The 20,377-nt window shown below is 50.1% G+C and overlaps 1 protein-coding gene across 1 annotated transcript in view; it reads left to right on the top strand.

Moving 5' to 3' along the window:
• Positions 1-406: 406 nt before the first annotated feature.
• Positions 407-20,377, top strand: part of Smyd2 (SET and MYND domain containing 2) — a 41,175-nt gene continuing 21,204 nt past the window's right edge. Inside the window, exons 1-2 of the mRNA XM_028761119.1 lie at positions 407-588; positions 12,570-12,633. Coding sequence (XP_028616952.1) covers positions 416-588; positions 12,570-12,633 — 237 coding nt within the window. The 5' untranslated portion in view covers positions 407-415. The remainder of the gene's footprint in view (positions 589-12,569; positions 12,634-20,377) is intronic.

Here is a 20,377-nt window from a genome sequence, read left to right as displayed (position 1 = left end):
ATGAACTCTCTCTCTCTCTCTCTAGTCGACTCCCTCAGAGGTGAGAATTGTGCTTTTTGTACGCACAGCTCAACAACTGCAAACCACATTCATTCCTCTGTTCCACCAGCCGGAATCATAGTGGGGACGCGGGCACAGCCGGTGGTGGCCTGGGCGGCTGGGGACTCCGGTCTTTCCCACGGGGCAGCGCAGCCTGGCGGGTGCGGGCGGACTCCCGCGCGCGCGCCCTGCGCACCCTCGCACCGCCCTCCCGCCCCGCGCTCCGGGGCGCGGCCAGGGCACGGCACCCGCCCCGAGCGGAGCGCCGAGTTCCTTGAAGGCCGGCGGCCGCCGCAGACAGACCTGCCCTCCCTCCTTCCCTCCCTCCCTCCCGTGACGCGCGTGCCCCGCAGCGCGCAGCCGCAGCGCCGCCAGCATGCGCGCCGAGGGCCGCGGCGGCCTGGAGCGCTTCTGCAGCGAGGGCAAGGGCCGGGGGCTCCGGGCGCTGCGGCCCTTCCACGTGGGCGAGCTCCTCTTCTCCTGCCCGGCCTACGCCTGCGTGCTCACCGTGGGCGAGCGGGGTCACCACTGCGAGTGCTGCTTCGCCAGGTACGCGGTGGGGGGACCGTACGGGAGGGAGGGGCCACGCGGGGCCACGTGCGCCGCGGCCGCTCAGCCACGGCCTGCCCCGCAGCCCGACCTGCGCCGCCCCACGCGTGTCCGCTCGAGCTTAGGCTCCCTGTGATCCCGAGGCCTCCCGGGCTGTCCTGAGATGGGCGGCTCCCCCCCCCCCCAGGAGTGACGATCGGATCAGCCAGGGACCCTTCCGGTCATTCTTGAGGAGGGAAAGTATGGGACACGCTTATGAGACTGGGCTCCGTGGATAGGGGTGATGGGGACACAGTTTGTTGGGAGAATATTTGATTGTAGCACATCATCCATGGCCTGAGTGTGTAGACGCTGTATCCACGCCCATATGCTAAGCCTTAAGGTAGTTGTGGAGCAGAAAGGTACGTTGGGAGTCCCCCATCCCACCCCGTCTCTTCAGTTTACAGACACTTTATCTTAAAGACCGAGAAGAAGAGATCATTTTACTGTTAGGAAACGAAAGCCCAGAGGGGAAAGGTATACACACAGCACTAATTAGGGGCTGAAGCCTGGCCTGTCAGGGACTGACACTTCCCACCCACCCACTTCCGTGCTCCCTAAGTTTGCTGAGGTAGGGGGCCTGGCTTTGGACTGTCCAGACCCTCTGTGGATGGCTGAGGTAGGAACCCTGCCTTACTTGCTTTGAAGGTCAGTGTCTTCATCTTTGAAGTGAAGGTGGTGGGCTAGATTAAGCTAACCTGGGGTTCTGCAGGTATCCCTTGAGGGCTGGTCCGAGTCCAGCCCTCAACGAAGCTCCTCTCAAGCCTCCCAGACTCGTGCGCCTCATTCTACAGTAAGACAACAAAAGGATGGAAAAGGCTGCATATTAGAGTAATCTCGGCCGGACTCCCTGCCAGAACTGTCTTCCGCTTGGGGGGGACCTGGAAAGGAACTAGACGCAGAACCATGCCGTGGGCAGCAGAAGGGCTGTATGTGATGTGCCTCTTTGAATTGGTGAGCCAAGAGCTAAAGGGTCATGGCACCACTTTGCGACGTTTGAGTGAAGTGAGCATTGGGTTTTCCCAAAGTTAAAAAGGCTGCTGCGGCTGGTCCCTTGATCTTCTGAGCCTCACTGAGGCTGGGAGTCTGCAGCAGTGTGGGTGTCTGCAGTAAAGGAGCAAAGCGGATCACCCAGCACAGAAGGGGCCTCTGTCAGGGGTCCTGGTCCTTGCCGGAAGCCGTGCTGTGCAGTGAGAGGTGTGGGCCTTGCCGAGTGCATAGTAGGGACTCGTGGCCAGTTCTCTCCTCCTGAAATTAAATATCTGCGTTGACAGCTGAGACGTGCTCCTCTCCTCTTGGGAGTGTCCTGATTGTACACAGACACACAAGACTCCAGAAGTAACATCACAAATCATCCAGCCTCAGGAATCTTGCCATTTGTGACAAAGTTTGCCCCCACACCCCCACCCCGTTGACATTTGTTAATGTCACTAATTTTGCCTCAGTTCCCTCTGCAGGGCCGCCCCAGACAGTCATTCAAATGTCTCCAACCTCTTCTGTTTGCCTTCTATAACAGTCAGAGTCCTTGGAAATCAACTAAAATATTGTACAAGAAATAATACTCACAAGATCCATGCACCTAGAGAAAGCTTTGTACTTCATCCCATGGTTTCTGTTAAATCTTATCGCCCCCCCCCGGCCCCCCCCCCGGGGGGGGTGCTAAGACTGGGTTACTCGGTCTCCGGTTTGTGTGTGACTGAGGCCTAACCCGTTCATATTTATTAAAGGGATGATAACCAGCTCTGTGGGGTCTCAGGAGCATTCTACAAGTGGGATTCGTGTAGATTCATGTGTCATACCGTCATACCCCCAAGTAAAAGCTACGCTGTCCTTTCTTGTGCTAGAAGTATAGTGATAAGGTAGACTAGCCTCCGGAGGTCTCCTGCCACATCTTCTGTATCATAATTTAACTCACTTAGAAAGAAAAACATAATTTCTTCAGGATTGAGTACATTATATTAACTGAGAAATAATGGTTGATTTTTATTTTTTAAAGGCTCTCTACAAAATAAGATTCTTAGTGCCAGGAAAAAAATTATTTTTTCTTCTGGCAGTTTTAAATTAGTATCACATTTTCTCAGCTTGGTGGGTGACATTTGGGAAGATGCAGATCTTGCCTCAGCTTGCTAGAAGGTAACTCCTAAAAATGTAAGTAACTTCCAGGCGAGAGCTATCTCTCATACATATACACATATGCACACGTCTGCCTGCTTATATGTCTGTGTACATGTTTTGGTTACTAAGTACTTTCTGCCAGGCTATTAAGAAGACATACATGTACACAAGGTGTGTATACCTTCTTTAAATACATATTTCAAACTGAAAACTAGACATTCTGACTCGATTTTATTGGGTTCAGAAAGAAAGGCTCAGCTGTGATCCGGTGTTGACTAGAATATACTAGACTATTTCTTCTGCTAGCTAGGGTTCGAGGTCTCCCTCTTGATCTTTATTCTCTTGCTCCTGGGACACCAAGCAATGAGGATGTTGTCTGTTCTGAGTGTGGGAGAGAGCCCAGAGGCCCTCTTGGCTTTTGCAGCAGAGCCCCCTGGGCTCCATCTGGCTTACACAGGCTTTAAGAACAGAGAGGATGAGAAACCCTGTCATGAGCCGTTAGACTTTTGCCCTCCTGTCTCCAGGTGAATTCCCTAGCTGGTCCATCTTGCTTCTCCCATTGCCTGACATGACATAGGCATTAATAGTTGTAGTTATATAAGGGACCTCAAAGTACTCAATGCTGCTCTGACTCCAGCTATTCTAGAATGCTCTATAAGAACATGAGGAAATACAACTTCAAGTGTTCTAAAATTATCATGATTTCTAGATGGGAGATCAAGCATAGGTACTAATAAGGATTTCCCCTTGTCTGTTAAGTCCCTGTTTATTAAATATACAATGAAGGTGAAGACGCTCAGGCAAGAGATGCCCTCTAAAAGTGACCCTTAAGCGTAAGGTGAGCGTTCGTGGCACGGGCCTGGGACTCCATCTGCTTGGGAGGCTGGTGCAGAAAGATCAAGAGTTACAGAGCAAGCTCAAGGTAGCAAAAAACCAAAACAACAAACCCAGCTCCACGAGGATTCTCAGGGGTGGCACATGCAGAGTCCTAGTGTGGGGGAGGGGAGCGGTCCATTTGTTTATCAGGTAAGGAACTCCTGGGTTAGCACTTCCACTGTTTGAGAGACAGCAAAGCTGTTGCTCTAAGAGAATCACTTCTGGTTGTGTCTTTTCCACCATGGCTGGCTGTGGGCAGTGGGTTCCTCTGCCTGTAAACTTATCCCTCAAGAGCTTCTCCTGGGGAACTGCCCAAAGGTGAGAAGAGAGGGAGTCAGGTGCTCTGTACCCATAGCCTGGCTTGTCCTGTGCTCAGCTCTGGTTTTGGACTCTCTGACGTGTATATGTAAGATATTGTAATTCCGGGAACAAGTTTTGTGGGGTAGAGGGAGGGATCCTCGGATGAGTGCGCAGAACACTACTCACCAACACAGAGCTAGAACCTGCCGTCTTCCCGAATCTTCCAGAACGATAATGGGACTGAAACCCAGCATCAGCCAACATTACACCCAGAAAGGCAGGGCTCCTTCAGAAAGTACCTTCCCACACCAGGGTGCTCAGGAACATTATTCTTCTAGCATAAGATTATATTTAGTGAGAATGAGAGAATAGAGTTTTCACACCGCCTAATAAGGCCATCAGGACTTCTAGTTCTTCCTTCGGCCATGATCCTTTCAGGGATGACTAGTGCTCTGATATCCTGCCCCAGTTAAAAACAACAAAAAACCAAAACCAAAACATTAGTACTAAATTTTTTTTGAGCCTCCAGTTCCTCGGTAAAGGGCCAGGAGAGTCTGCAGCCTTGAGTGTGACCTTCAGAAACACTCAGGATTGATGAGAATTGAGTCTGGTTTAGAATTCAGAGTAGGGAGAATGCCCGAGAAAGTGTCTAGTGTGTTTCAGTGCTGTAGACTTCCTCTCTTGGCTAAGCCTAATCAACTCTTTCCCCTGTTACTATAAAAAGGAGATATAGTCAACTCTTTTTTGACTAACTTTCTTTCCGCCTCCCCTGCACCTCGGAGGTAATCCAGGGCTCATTCCAGGCGGCCTTTCATCTCATGTGCAAGGCCACTCTAATTTTGAAAAAACCCATTACCAGCCTTGCAGAGACAGCCCCCTTTGGCTTTGGCCACCTCTTTGAACTGTTGTGTGTGTCCTGACCCTCCCTTACAACTAACCAGGCCTAGAACAGGCGCCCTGCTTGTGCTTGGCTGAGCTCCGCCCTCGATTTCCCTGGAAGCTTGGCTGTCTGGTGTCCAGGCCTGCCCTCTCTGGGGCTGATGGGAGGCTACCATACCCTGGTCTCTGTTCCCTCTCAGGGACTTTCCTTGGGAAGCTCTGCGTCTCTCTCACTGGTGCTTTTCCCACCCATGTCTGCAGCCCTCACATCTGTGGATTCTGAGGAAATCTGCACTAGTTTAGGGGTGCAGTTCTCAGGCGGGGAATTGACTGAAGTCCCTGTCTTTTCAGGGTTGAACCCTTGACCTTGGCCTCATTAGCTCTCTGAGCCATCACAAAGCATCTACCTCACTTTGGGTCGCTTCTGCTGACTCCCTGCTTGCCACCCTCTGAGGTTCCCTTTTCAATTGCAAAGGCGTTCACAGGGACACAATAGAACAGAAAGAAATCCTGTCTCTCCAAGACTGCTTGGAAGGACCAGAATATGCAATTTAGCGGGAAAATAATACAAGAAAAAAAAAGTCTTGAAGGTTCTAGAAACAGCTTATCTTTTCAGGGCACACACAGGTGCTGAGGAATCCAGCTGGGTCTCTTCAAATCTTCAATCAGAAATTTAGAAATAGTGCACAACTCCTTGTACCAATTTATTAGTGTAAAACCTGGTGAGTCTTGCCTGTGAAGCTGTCAAAGTGTGCTGGGAGAGAAGACATCTGAAAATTCCTAAGTACTTATTTTGGACAAGTTCATAGTATCTCAAGAGCAACTTGAGGGCTTACCATGGTAACAGGGATGTAGGTTCTGATCCCCAGGGCGCACTGGTATCCAGAGGACAGGGTTTGCTGTAGAGGACAGAAAAAGATGCTCTCAGGAGAACTGTGTTTCACACCAAGGCTTGCAGGCCAGCCCCAATCTTGACACTTGACAGAAACTGTTAAAATCTGTGGCAAAAAATGGAAAGTTCTGGAGCTGGAGAGAGGGCTCCATGGTTAAGAGGACTGTGGCTCTTCCTGAGGACTCAAGTTCAGATCCCAGCACCCATGTCCGGCAGCTCACAACTGTAACTTCAGCTTCAGAGGGATATTGTTCCCTCTCTGGCCTCTTTGGGTAATACACACACGCGCGCGCGCGCGCGCACACACACACACACACACACACACACACAAACACGATACACATGGATTTGAAGAACCTTTTCTTTTCAGAGACTTTTCACAGACATGGGCGCTGGCTCCTACTTCACTCATAGTCTCTTTGTGGTGGCATTCCTTGAGCTTGAACAGTCTTAAATGTCACTTCACATGTCTACAGTGATAACTTCAAATGTCCTTCAAACCTCAGAGGTCAGAGGCTTTAGTTACTAGCCCCTATGTTCTCAGAGAGAATAAACGATGACTCTTTTTACCCTATATAAAAGTATTTGTATTTCTGAAGCACTTAACTGGGTTATATATCCCTAGAAAAGACAGAAGAAGCCAAGATACCTCATATTCCAGTAGAATATGTTCTACACAACACAGCCTTCATCTCAAAGGGTATAAAAGACAGTGTAGCACTTTTTTTTTTTTTTTTGGTTTTTTTCGAGACAGGGTTTCTCTGTGTAGCCCTGGCTGTCCTGGAACTCACTCTGTAGACCAGGCTAGCCTCGAACTCTCGAACTCAGAAATTCGCCTGCCTCTGCCTCCCAAGTGCTGGGATTAAAGGCGTGTGCCACCACTGCCCGGCTGACAGTGTAGCTCTTTGTAAAGGATTTTTTTTTAAATTGAGAGACAAGAGAGTATGTGTCAGAGGACAGTTTGCAGGAGTGGGTCCTCCCGGCCTGATTAACCATGACATAAGGCCCCTATCCCTTCCCAGTGTAAAGCTGCAATTTTCTAGATCTCCCAGGAGAAACCCTATTAATGGTGAAAGGGAACATGTGGAGACCCAAAGGCCACTGTTTGACCTTGTCAGATCAGTGTCCCCATCCCAGACATCCCAGAACGCCATCACTTATCTTGCTTCTAAAATGATCAGGAGGGGAATTGTGTCTTAGAACCTTCTAGGATGTAACTCAGGACCCCAGTCTGCTATATTGGCTAAGACAGCTGACTACTCACTCTTTCTTTAAGAACCCACACTTAGGGACATCCTGCCTTCCGCAGATTTCTTCGAGCTGCTTACACTCAACTGTCAGGTGTGGCTCACTGTGTCCTGTACGCCTTTCTCCTATCTCTCATGCTTAAGCCTCTACATAACATCTTTAACAAAATCTCCATTGCTGCATTGCGAACTGGCAAATCCTCAAATTCTTTTCAGCATCTGAGCAGTGAGTCCTGGTTTGATCTGAGTTGAGTTCCTTGAAAGTCTAAGGGATTCTTGAGACTGCTGAGGGCAGGCAGCCTGCCTTCCACTTGGAACAGCAGGCTTTCATTCCAACAGTTTGGGAAACTTGCAGCATTAGTTGCCGCCTTATGTCCTAAATATTCCCTGCCTCCGCAGAGGACTCTAGTCACACTTTTAACAAGCTTCAGAACAAAGCTGGAGCCTGAGGGGAAGGTTCAGCCGGCTCTGGGAAGAAGCCCCTGCTGCGCATGGGTCCTGATTCCCCTGTGCCTCATGTATTAAAGTGATGTAGGAGACATCTTTCACTGGCACACAAAACCCAGCAGCCCTAGTGCTGCCCTGGTCCCCTGACCGGGCTTATAATAGGACCGTGGACCGTGCCACAGATTCGCCCAACTTTGTTCCTCACCAACAGGACCACAGGCCTTGCTGGTGTGAGAAACCTCGCCAGGACAAGGCTAACTTTGCACTGATTGTCTAATCCCAGCCTCTGGTGAAGTTGCGCCTCACTGCTGGGCTTTTGCCTTCTCTCCTTTTCATTTGGCCGGGCAGCCTCTGTTAGGCGAAGCAGACTTGTCACCGTTAGTTAAAAGTAATTGTTATTGCAAGCCCCCTGTAAGCGACTGTCCGTTCCTTTCATGGCCAAACCCAGTAAGCACTCGTTTCAGCAACAGAAAGCAGAGAGTGGACAGAATCAGATCTTTTCATGTGGACCAACAGCACCGGGCTAACTAGTGGGCTCGTTAATTACATGCCTAACTTGTTGATCTCCATCGCTTGTGACTTTTAGAAGCAAGAGAAAACCGTGGTGTTTCCTCCCATAGAGAAAATGACAAGAGCATCTGCCTCCCATGCACTGTTCCTGCCGCTATTAATCAAATACTTGCGTTCTTCTACAACGTTTCATTCTCCCTCTCTGTGGACAAAGAACCTTTCTAGTCATCGCAAGTTATGTATTTGCCCATAAAACAAAGGCTTCAGAAGTATCGGTTTCTGTAGCTATGAGTCTGAGTGGGTGTACTGAAGATATTTTTGTAGTTGATATCATTGTAAAACAATTATAAAGGCACAGAACAGGCTAATTTAAAGGGCCAACATAAGGTTCAGCATTTACTGAATTTTTACCATATTCTAAGCAAGGTATTAAAAACTTTTAATTTTTACAACGAACCTCCGAGGTTGCAAGTATACGTTCATGCTGTGGTGTGGCGGAAACAAAGTTCAGAAAGTATTAACTATTTCTCTCCAGCGCCCACCTCACAGCTTGCCAAACCCCAAAGAAGACGAGGTGTCACAGATGGGTGGAGGGGAGGGTGACTGGATACTCAGAGCTGAGAAAGAAGGCCCAGGTTCTCTTCTGGAAGCTCACATCAGCTTCTAGAGTTCTCTCTGCTGTGCTATGTCAGCAGAATTTGAAGCTGTAAGCCACTCGATCCTGCTGTGTGAATACAAGCCAGTCCTACCTTCTGGATGCACAGTAGAATCTTCTGGAGAACGTGGGGGATGTGGCTCAGTTGAAGAATTAACCTGGAATCCATTAAGCTGCTGGCTCAGTCTCCAGCATGAATGCTCTAGGGGTGAACTTGTAACCCCAGCACTTCAGAGGTAGAGGCGAGAGGACCAGAAGTTCGAGGCCATCCTCAATTGTATCGAAGGTTGGAGGGCATCCTGGGTTATGTAAGATCCTGTCTTTTAAAATGGAGAAGGGCGTAGCTCAGCCAGCAGAGACACTTGCTGGCGAATCTGACAACTGTAGTCTGATCCGTGGGGTCTGCGGAGAGAAAGGAGGGGACCAGCCCCTCCGAGTTGTCTTTCAGAACCACCTGTGGATCGTGGTCTGTGCCCCCCCCCCTTTTTTAAAGTGTATTTATAAAAATCCCGACCCCTGCACAGACACCCACAGCATCGGAACCTGCTCTGCAGCCAGGGCCAGGGCCGAGGGCCATGGCCGAGGGCCATGAGAGGTAATGAAGGGACTGCTCCTGTAACTGGCCGCCTTTCCTGAGGGGTTTTGAGGAAACTCGGGCCTTTGTTTATCGTTTGGCACAGCTTCCCCTTCCCCCCCTCCCCTGGAAGTTTATTCAGGTTATATCTTAGTCTCTGTTTATTTCTGTGAAGAGAGGCTAAGGCCGAGCAACTCTTACAAAGGAAAATTCCCTGGGGCTGGCTTACAGTTTCAGAGGGTTAGCCCATTGTCATCATGGCGGGAAGCATGGTGGCCGATGAGATGCTGGGAAGGCAGCTGAGAGTTCTACAGCTTGATCCACAGGCTTTGGGAAGAGACGGTGAACCGCTCAGCCCGCCTGGCCTGAGCTTCTGAAGCCTCAAAGCCCACTCCCAGTGACACACTTCCTCCAACAAGGTCACACCCACTCCAACAAGGCCACACCTTCTAATAGAGCCCCCCCCCTCCATGGGCCTGTGGGGACCATTTTTATTCAAACCACCACAAGCTACTTACTTGACAATTTTAGCACTGTGTGTTTTTCAGGTCAGACTTCTTTCAGGGTTTGCCTGTTCCTGTGGAGAAGAGAACCCCACCTGTCAAAACTCCTGTCAGTTATCCTTAGGCACTCACCTCTAGTCTCTTTCTCCCGAGCACATGTACCTGCCACCTCGGTCCAGGTTTTTGCTCAGTCACTTTTGGGTTGATGCCCAGACATGAGACTCTCTTTTTCTTCCGTGTGTGTCAAAGTGAGTTTTTGTCAACCAGACACAAACCTAGACACACCTGAGGAAAACCTCTCTATGGGAGCTGCCACCCCCATCAGACTGTAAGTGGGGACATTGCCTTCATTGATGGAGGGCCCAGCCCACTGGGCAGTGCTGCCCCTGGGCAGCTGGTCCTGGGTTGTATTAGAAAGGTAACTGAGTAGGCATGGGGAAGCCAGCAGGTACACAGTGTCCTCCATGGCTCTGCCTCAGCTCCCCTGCCTTGAGTTTCTGTCCTGGCTTCCTTTCCTTTATGGTAGACTGTAAGCCAGATAAACCATCCTCTCTCACAAGTTGCTTTTGGTCAGTGTTTTATCACAGCAGCCAAAAACATTACCTAGGTTGTGTGTGTGTGTGTGCATGTGGCTGTGGTATGTGCGTGTGTGCATGTGTACGTGTCTACGTGTGCAGTCACCTGTGCATTTACGCATGGAAGCCAGAAGAAGTCGGACGTCTCCTATCACACTCCCTCTTTCTTTTTTCTTTTGGAAACAGAACTCTTGCCATATTGGCTGGGTGGCAGGTGATCTCCCGGAATCTTACTCCCAAGCCCCTGACAGAGCTGGGTTACAGCCACGTCCCACCTACCTGGTTTTTATGTGGGTTCTGGGGATCTGGACTCATGTTGTCACCTTTTCATAGCCGGCACTTTATGACCCTCTTCACGACAGACTTTTGAAGAGTTTGTGTGTCTCTGTGTGTGGGAACAGCTGAGCGCCATTTGCTGTCTCCGCCTGGCCCTTTCCATCCCTTCCCATCCCAGACTGTTGAGATCCGTGTTTAGTTTCTTCCTTCATAGCAGCCATCTAGCTAGCTAGCTTTCCCGCTTCCTGCTCTGGAGGCAGCCAGCTCACATGGCGTCATTGCCACCTTCAGAGCAGGAAGCAGGAGGCGTGCACGCTCGCGGTACATTGCTGGAGGACAGGATCCCTTGGTCCTTTTGCTTTGGACCCCTGAGGAGCAGGCCAGTGTCCCTCCACTGAACAGGTAGGGACAGGGGTAGGTGAGTAGGAGGGTAGATTAGTGAGAAAAGTCACTAATTCTCATCAAGCTTTAAAGGAGATCTCAGATTTTTTTTTTCCTAGAAGACAAAAACAAATTATAAAGGTGGCTTTTGAATTGGCTTGCTTGGGGGGGGGGCTTCTTCTCCCATTTAAACCCACTTCTGGGAGGAATCGTGAGCGCTCCTTCTGTGGTCTTACTGCCTCCGCTCTGCTCCTTGGCATGGCTCCCAGGTCACAGCACTTGCCAGGCGCTGACATGTCACTTCACAGTCATTTCTGAGCGCCCTCTGATCTCCTCTGCCTTGGTGTAAAGGGCAAGCAGCCAGCTTCTAAGCCCTGTTGCTCTTCTCTGTCAGACGGGCCCTCCAGAGATTCAGGCCTGGCGATTCACTCTACCCAGTTAGTGGGTTCCTTTCGGAACCCCTGAAACATGTAAGCTTGGCGTATTTATGTATGTTTTCCTCCCATGTGTGTTCCAGTTGGTCCCTGGAGTCTCGGGTATTTCCTTGCGCCCTGTAGTAGTCAGTCAGCTCAGTTCTCAGGGCGGCCCTGTAGTAGTCAGCTCAGTTCTCAGGGCGGCCTTCCTGGATCACTTTGTCCATTAGGGAGGAGCACGGTGCCTGCCCTGCACTGGTGAGAAGAAGGGGGGATGTTGAAGCATTAATGTGCACAGTCTCCATGAGGATGTTTCAGCCCCATGCTAGTGCCAGACTCTGGGGCAGCAAGGACACACCCCAGCAGGGATGACAGACACTGCAGCATGGACTCCCCTTTCCCCCCAGCAGGGATGACAGACACTGCAGCATGGACTACCCTTTCCTCCCCAGTAGGGATGACAGACACTGCAGCATGGATGGATGGACGGACACACACACACACACACACACACACACACATACAAGCACCCCCCCCCACACACACACAACAGCTCCTAGAAATCAGGAGGCAGTACTTCCTTGTCCTTAGTGAGAAGCAGGGACATGGTAGGCCACATGCTGAGAAGACAGCAGGGCAGTCAACATAACCTGTACAAAGTGAGTGTGTAACAGCCAGCCGGATGCCATGGCACCACATTCAAGGCCGGGCCACGGCTTGCTGGGCACATTCTTCTTTACACGTAGCTCTGAGGTCATCTTTGAATCCTTCTCCTGTATTCCCTGCACTCTGAGCAAAGCATTGTTTCTCACCTGGTGCTGCCAGCCCCACATCCTCGGTCCAACATTGCTTCGTGGGTTGTAACCACACACTCATTGCTTTCTCTGGCTTCTTATTAATCAGATAACCAAGACATAAGAGAATCTGACTTTTCCCAGACCGCTGAATATAATAGTACAGGTGATGCTGGGGTCAGGCCCAGGTACCGCTGGGTATAACAGTACAGATGATGCTGGGGTCAGGCCCAGGTACCGCTGGATATAACAGGACAGGTGACGCTGGGGTCTTGTGGTCACTGAGCCACATGTGACCTTGGTCTCTTTGACTGCTTTGGTAAGCGTTCAAGTGTATTCTCTTTGATGGATTCTTCAAGAAGGCCCAAACCTGGTCCTTCTTGGGAAAAGTGCACTTGAGGGAGTCATGTAAGGGAACCCTGGCTGTGACCAGGTGGTGTCTAACCCAACGTGTTACTCCGAGTCTCTGCCTCCCACCACTAAGACACCCTTTTCTGTCTTTAAGGAAAGAAGGATTGTCGAAATGTGGGCGCTGCAAGCAGGCGTTCTACTGTGACGTGGAATGTCAGGTAGGTGCGGGACCAGCCGGCAGGAAGGCCTGCTCTTCTCTGGAGGTTGGGACATGTGTTGTCTTTGTCACTGGCTTCTTGCTTCACAGCTCCCCACTCCATTCAGAGCACACCAGGTGTGAGTGAACCTCTCAGAAGTGACCAGCCTGGAGACAGGCAGTTACAGCTTGCAGCTACATGCAAGACTGGTTTGATGCAGAAGAGGAGGGAAAGACACAAGAAGATTGTGCTAGGTGTGGCCGGGGATCATGGCAAGGGTTATAGTGTGCATCGGGGACACCATCAGCCAAGTTTGGGATATGACAGAGAAGTGGGAAGCAGACTGCTGCCTGGGTCTCAGATTTTAAGATTCTCACAGCAGCAGGGCACCCCCCACTCCGGTTGTTAGAACCCAGCCCGATGGCAAATGGGCACAGGGATCCATCAGCACCAGCGGGTGGTGGGGTGGTGCGTGTGAGATTGAGCAAAGCCTGTGTCTGTGAGCAGCCAGAGTCAGGGACCAGGAGCTAAGGAGTGGTGGCTGAGTCTCAGGTTGGATCCTGCAGGGTGTAACTGGAGAGAGAAATGAGGCCGCCGTGAGACCTCTCAGGACGTCCTTCTGAGGGACTAAGAAGGGTGTCCCAAACTTTTGCAGCAAATATCCAGTGCACAAAAACATTCTTCGTAGAAAAGCATTGCTGGGCCAGGGCTGGGGCGTGGTCTCACTTCACAACCTGTCTAGTCACCAAAGTTCAGGATTTACTAGGAAGTGCATCTTTTTTTTTTAAATCTATATTCATGTGTGGTACATATGCATGTGTATGTTTGCTCTCATGTGCACGTGTACATGCATGTAGGTGCACACATGGATGCTTGTATGTTGAGGGCAAAGATGTCTTTCTTGATTGTGCTGTTTTATTTATTGAACTCCCGGATTCGGCTGGTCCATCCAGCCTGTCTGTCTCTGCCTCTCCAGGGCTGAGATCACAGACTGGCACCACACCCATCCAGTTTTTACACAGGGTATGGGGATCTGAACTCCTGTCCTCACACTTGGGAGGTGAGAGCTTTCTCTACCAAGCCATCTCTCCAGCCCTGCAGTAGGAATTTCTGCCTCCTCTTATTCCCCCCCCCCAGCCTTGCAGCCTTCCTTTCTTCCTGTCTTCAGGACTCCCTTACCCACCTTACCAAATGCTGATGCTTTTGGGGGGTCGGAGAGGACTGTAGGTGACAGGACCTGCACCTCCCCATCCAGAAGCATCTCTGCCACTCCATTTCTGGTGACTGTTCACCACCTCATGTTACCCCCTCAGGCCTTTAGACCCAGAACACTTAGCAGTGGGAAGAGTTACTACTGAGCTCTGTGTCCCGGCTGACACTAGATTGCCAGGGACAATAGCCTTTGCCAGGGTAGAGCCAACACTGACATGCTGGCATAGGAAACTGACACTGCCTTGGGTCAGGAGGCCGCACACCTATGTCTTCCTGAGGTGGCCAGTGTGAGCGACATTGGACAGAGGTGTGAGTTTTGGTCCAGTTTTCAGGGCCCATTACTGTCTCTAGATGCTCTGACCTGTTGTGGGTGGGTGCTCTGTGCTTAGCTCGCTGTGAGATATTCAAGTGACTGTCTCTACATGTGAGTGAGACACTTGTAGAAAAGTTAACTCATTCCCTCCTGGTTGTTTTAGAAGCAAGGGAAGGCAGTGATATACAGCCCAGATGAAAGAGCAGGAAATCAGACATGGCCAAGTGCCAGGTTCCAAGTTCCCTCTTACAGGCTCTGGCCTGGCAGGTTACAGGACATCTCTGGGTGACACTTTCTTCAAGTTCAAGTGAGGACAGCCGTACCCATAGTGAAAAGCAGGAAAAGGGAGACTGTATAAATGTGGATGCCCTGAGCGGTCACACAGGATTCTTAATAACATTAGACTGCACAGCAAAGCAGATTTTCTGTAATTCAGACTGGATAGAAGCTTAGTTATGTGTAAAGGATAAAGAGGCTTGTCTTTCTAGCTGAGGAGGATAGCTGGCATGGAACTCCACAGGGCTCTGCTGTGGATGAGTGGTGTTTAGTGTAACATTAGTCATCCTTCTGCGACCGTGAGAAGATTTCAACAGAGAACCTCAAAATGTGTGTCGTGCCCCTGCTGTGACCTCTGTTCCCTGGGCACGCTGACTAAAATACGTTTCTGCAGAGCTCAGGAGGTAGCCATATTCCAATGAGCCATCCTGATCTGTGTTGGGATTTTGAGGTGTCTGCGTGGTTCCTGGCGGTTCTGGTCCTGGTTTGCAGACTCTGAAAGCTCATTTGGGGCAGGCTCACATTAGTTAAAGTCTATGCTAGGAATGCTTGCTGATTCCTCTCCAGCAAGTGCTCTGAGAGTTTGCCGCAGCCCTGCAGGACAGCTGGAGGGTGGTGGTGTCTGCTCAGATGACTCTGAGGAGCTCTGGGGGTTTAAGAGCCCTGAGAGTGTACTGTTTGGAGGCTCTAGACTGTGATAGCCCTAATGGTGCCTCTTGGTCCCTCAGTCTGAGGACAAGGTGTTAGATTTTTGGCATGCAGCTTGGAACAGATTGCAGCAGACCAGACGGTTCCGTGAAGGGAGGTTTATTAGGAGAGAGAGCGAGAGGAGAGAGAGAGAGCAGAGAGGTAGAGGAGTAGAGGCCAGCCATGACCACGTGGAGAGAGGGAGAAGGAAAGGGGAGGAAGGGGAAAGAGAGAGAGGAGGGGGCAAGCAGCCCCTTTTATAGTGGGCAGGCCTACATGCCTGTTGCCAGGTAACTGTGGGGAGGCGCATACCTGGCTGCTGCCAGGTAATTGTGGAGGTGGAGTTTAGACAGAATACTAACACAAGGTGCTTGGGACACCCTCTGCAGCTATGAGTTTCTGTCTTTTACTGAATGAGTGTCACATGTCCAAGTAGGTGGCACCTGTGATACTGACTTCTAGAGCTTCTTATTTCTAAAGGTGGCAGACTGGGTTAAACCTCAAATTTCTTCCTTTCTTCCTTAATTCCTCCAGGACTGCCTGCCCCCATCTCCTTCCTTCCTTGCTTCCGTCCTTCCTTTCTTTCTTTGTTGTCTATCTCCTGAACAAAGAGGCTCATGGCTTCGGGGGTTTTCACCCTTTGATAAGGAACTAAAAGAACGTGGAGCACTGTATTGTAACAGAATGGCCTTGAGGGGTTAAGAGAAAGAAACGCCTAGAGACACAGGGTGATGCCAGGGCTGCAGTTCTGGAAGTGTGTCACCAGTGCTCACTGGACCTGTCGTTGTTGGGTACACCCACCCCCATCCCCAAACGAGTCCAGATTCCTGGGCCAGTGCTGGTGAAGCCCTCTGTGGCCTCTTAAGCCAGTCCTGAGGTGCTACTGTGCCCTCAGGAGCCTGCTCTCTACCTGTCCAGCGCGACCAGGAAGGAAGGAGTGGAGAGTGGGAGTCCAGCACATCTCCCCAAGACCTGTTACCTCCCTGCCTTCCATGGCTCGGTGGCATGATGAGCCATCTGGCTCTCCCCCATGGCAGTCATGGGACACAGAGAGGAATCCCTGCAGCATGTTCTTGCAAGTCTCATCAGCACAAGGCAAGGAGACAGTGTTCCATTTGAAAAGTCTTAGAACGTTGGAAACCCCATATACTGCAGAAAGAAAAGGGGGCGTCATGGCAAGAATCTAGAAGTCTTCTCCAGGAAGGCAGACTCATTGGCTCACCAGAAATCTCAATGCCCTCAGCACCTCTACTCTCTTCCCTCACCGACAATGTGTGAGCACAGGGAGACAGTTCCGCCACTCAGTGTGTGTGTGTGTGTGTGTGTGTGTGTGTGCACAGGGAGACAGTTCCTCCACTCAGTGTGTGTGCACAGGGACAGTTCCTCTACTCAGTGTGTGTGTGCACAGGGAGACAGTTCCTCCACTCTGTGTGTGTGTGTGTGCACAGGGAGACAGTTCCTCCACTCAGTGTGTGTGTGTGTGCACAGGGAGACAGTTCCTCCACTCAGTGTGTGTGTGTGTGCACAGGGAGACAGTTCCTCCACTCAGTGTGTGTGTGTGAGCACAGGGAGACAGTTCCTCCACTCAGTGTGTGTGCACAGTGAGACAGTTCCTCCACTCAGTGTGTGTGTGCTCAGTGAGACAGTTCCTCCACATCTTGTCCAGAAGCACCCTTGCTCCTGCACTGGAATCAAGTACCTGTGCTTATTATATTTGTGGAGAATTAACTTGCAGTTTGGAAAGAACCGTGATTACAAAAACCCGCCACATCTTACTTTGCCATGGACTGTTACTTAAGTATTTTACTAGCAATATATTTATTACTGAAAATTCAGATGTGTGGTCTATATAGATGGATGGATGGATGGATGGATGGATGGATGGATGGATGGACAGGTAGATAGACATTTAGAAGTAGATAGACATTTATAGACAGACAGACAGACAACTTATCCCTCAAGGAAAAGACCTGTGGCGTCTACTTGGGTGTAAGTGTTTCTGAATCTTTTCTGTGTGTGTATTATTTCTCAGGAAGGTGAACTTGTATCTAAAGAGTGTTTAGTAAGAATTGCAGTCAGATAGTAGTAGCTTTGAGGGGATACAAAGGTAGCTTTAGGGAAAAATATCTCATAAAAGCCGAAAACTGTTTTTTAAAATAATACACAGTCGCCTTTTTAGAACTTTTGCACACTGTAATTTTTTTTTTTATAATTCCTCATGCACTAAATTACGGCAGCTGCCTCTGCTAGAAGAGAGTGCTTCCATAGAGATGGAGTGGAGTCTGTGGAGATGTAGCTCAGTTGCTAGGGCATCAGATACTCGAGGGGCTCCATCTCCAGCACAGTTAAAGTCGGACTTGTCACTCACCCGTCCTCTCAGCTCTTGGGAGGGAAAGCAGGCGTTTAAGGCCAGCCTTGGCTTTCCTAGGGAGTTCTAGACCAGCCTGGGCTGTATGAGACCCCACTCCCTAAAGCAAACAAAACGTAAAGAAAACAAAATGTTCAATGCTATCTGATATTTGTACGAGATTTTGTTTCTCCTTTTTCCAAAAATTTTAATCTGGTGTTCATGGAGACCAGAAGTGGACATCAGATCCTCTGGAACTGGAGTTATAGACAGCTGTGAGCCACCATGTGGCTGCTAGAAATTGAACCTCAGTCCCCTGGCAGTGCAGCCAGCGACTTAACTACTGGGCCATCTCTTCATGTCCTAATCTTTTTAAATCAAAATGAATGATGTCATTGGAAGACATGTCTGTCATTCTTCCCATAACCCATGCCTCTCACCTCCCCTCTCAGAAGGAATCCCAGATGAACCAAAGTCAGTTAGAACGATATGTCATCACTGTGGCAAATCTAGCCTGATGCCCTAACTGAGTTCTGCATTTCCTATTCTAACAAGGTCAGAAACTACTCAAGGTCGGACACTCAGTCCTTTCTCCCTTCTGGTGCCAGCAGCAAGGCTGGCTTAGTTAGTAACACTAATTAAGAGTGGACACAGGCTAGGCACTGTTGTACATGCTTCTTGTGGGCTGGCTGCTGGCTTTCCCACAGACTGCAAGACCCAGTCTGTGAATGAATGCCCACTGTCCAGGTTGAAGGCCTCCGTGCAGTGTAGCTTCCTGCGACCACAGACGAACTGGGTCCACCTGAAAGGGGGGCTGGAAATGAAAAAGGATGGAGAGAGGTGAGAGAAGCATGAAGCCGAGACAAAGTTTTCTGATCAAGGCTCGAAGTTTAATATTCAACTCTTCTATTTAAAGGGAAAGCCCCACGTTTCAGCCGGAGATGGGTGGGAGAACCCATCCTTAGTCTCTGCTGGAGATGTCTCTAGGCAAGCTCAGCGGGCAGTCTATTCTAAGTTCCTGTAGGAGGTCTTACCGTAGCCAAGGTGGGTAACTCCACCTAGGTCCTATTATTGAGTCTATCGTGGTAAACAAGGTCTTTCTGGCCTGCTCAAGGCTGGGAGGAGGGCACAGTGCAGCACAGGCTTCAGGCCTTGGTCTGATTATCACTGTTGGAAGGTGTGAAATCACAGACTTGGAGTTCCAGACTTGCTAAGTAACGGGAGGATCATGTTATTTACAGCCTAGAGGACGTGGGGATTAAGAGGCTGCCTGGACTGCCATAGCTGCTGCAAAGCTGAGTCTAAGTGGGGGTCTCTTAGAATCCCAAGCTGGTAGCCATCCTGCCTCGGGGCCTCAGTGTTCCCCCCGCAGGGCTCAGTGGAGTGAGCTTTTTCCTCTGAAGATAGACCCAACATAGAAGTCAATGTGATATATTATGTACACAAGTATTAATTTTAGATTAGTTATATGAATAAGTATGTTGTATTGAAATAATTGATTAATTTTCATAAATGTTAGAGTTTCTCCTAGGAGTTGATACCTGAGGAACACGAAGCCCCACTCAGTCAAGGAAACCAGTGTACAGACCCTGGGTTTTTTTTCAACACAGGATTTCTCTGTATCTCCAGCTGTCCTGGAACTCACTCTGTCAACCAGGCTGGCCTCAAACTCAGAGCCCTGTCTGCCTCTGTCTCCCAAGTGCTGGGATTAATGGCGAATGCGACCTTGAAAACCTGTCTTAATGCAGTCTTTCTGAGGAATCCCTGGAGCTGCCGTGGCTGGCACTTGGCTCTGTGTTCCATCTGCTGGTGCCACCTTTGCTCAGCTGTCACAGGCCTTCCTCATCCCTGCCTGGACACCCTGGCTGCAGAGGAGTCTGCTGGAGTTGGTAGAGCAAGCCCCACCCGCTCCCTCCTCTGCCTTCTCATTGTGCTCTCTGGTGTAGACTGCAGCTAAAAACAGCTCCTGTGGTCCCTAGGGTGCCTCCACTTTCTCCCTGTTCCTGCTCTCAGTTATATCGGGCGTGGCGTTATTTAACTCCATGAGCATCTTGGCACAGAACCTGAGCCCCTGGGATGTGCCAGGTGCTGCAGTAAATCATGAGGACAGATTTTGACTTCCTCTCGGGGTTCAGGGGAGGAGAGGGGCCAGGGAGATAGTCACTCAGCAACTCTGCTGAATGTCCTGTGAATGGCAGGCTTGGGTATGTGATCAGGGGTCCTGGCTGTAAATAAAGCAGCAAGATGCCCTTATTCTCATGAGGGCTGATACGTGGGTAGTGGGGAGAACTAAGAAGCAGAAAGCAGTGGAAGGGAACATGGAGGGAAACAGCACTTTGGTTGCTTGGGGCAGGTTTCTTGAAAAGCTGACCACGGAGGAGCAGAGGTGTGGAGACCAGCAGGAGTCAGGGAGTCATGTGACAATCTGGGAGATAGCGCTAGACAGCAAATACTGCAGGCCCAAGGGCCCTTGAGAGGAAGGATGACGCTATGGCAACAGAGAGTCAGGAGAGTGTGGAGGGAAGGCTGGCTAGGAGAACAGTCCCCATAGCCCTGACGTCATGGTGAGAACGGGGCCTTCTGTGCAAGGTGAGAAATCATGGAGGGTTCCAGGCTGAGACCCTGTCCTGCTCTCAAGTGTTTACAGGGCAAAGAACAAAAGCAAATATCCAGCTAAAGATGTGACAGTAATCTTGGCAGAGTTGGCTAACTGGTCCTGATGGCAAAGAAAGATGAGTCTCTGCACCCCACCACCATGTGTGGAGGTGGAAGGGACACACACACACACACACACACACACACACACACACACACACACGCATACATGCTAAAGGTCAAATTTGGGTGCCATTCTTTAGGACTTGTCCACCTTGAGTTTTTGGTTTGGGGGGTTGTGTTTGTTTGTTTGTTTGTTTGTTTGTTTGTTTGAA

The sequence above is a fragment of the Grammomys surdaster genome, unplaced genomic scaffold (genome assembly GCF_004785775.1).
Source record: "Grammomys surdaster isolate TR1022 unplaced genomic scaffold, NIH_TR_1.0 130, whole genome shotgun sequence".
NCBI lineage: Eukaryota > Metazoa > Chordata > Mammalia > Rodentia > Muridae > Grammomys > Grammomys surdaster.
This window is presented reverse-complemented; position numbering and strand designations above follow the sequence as displayed.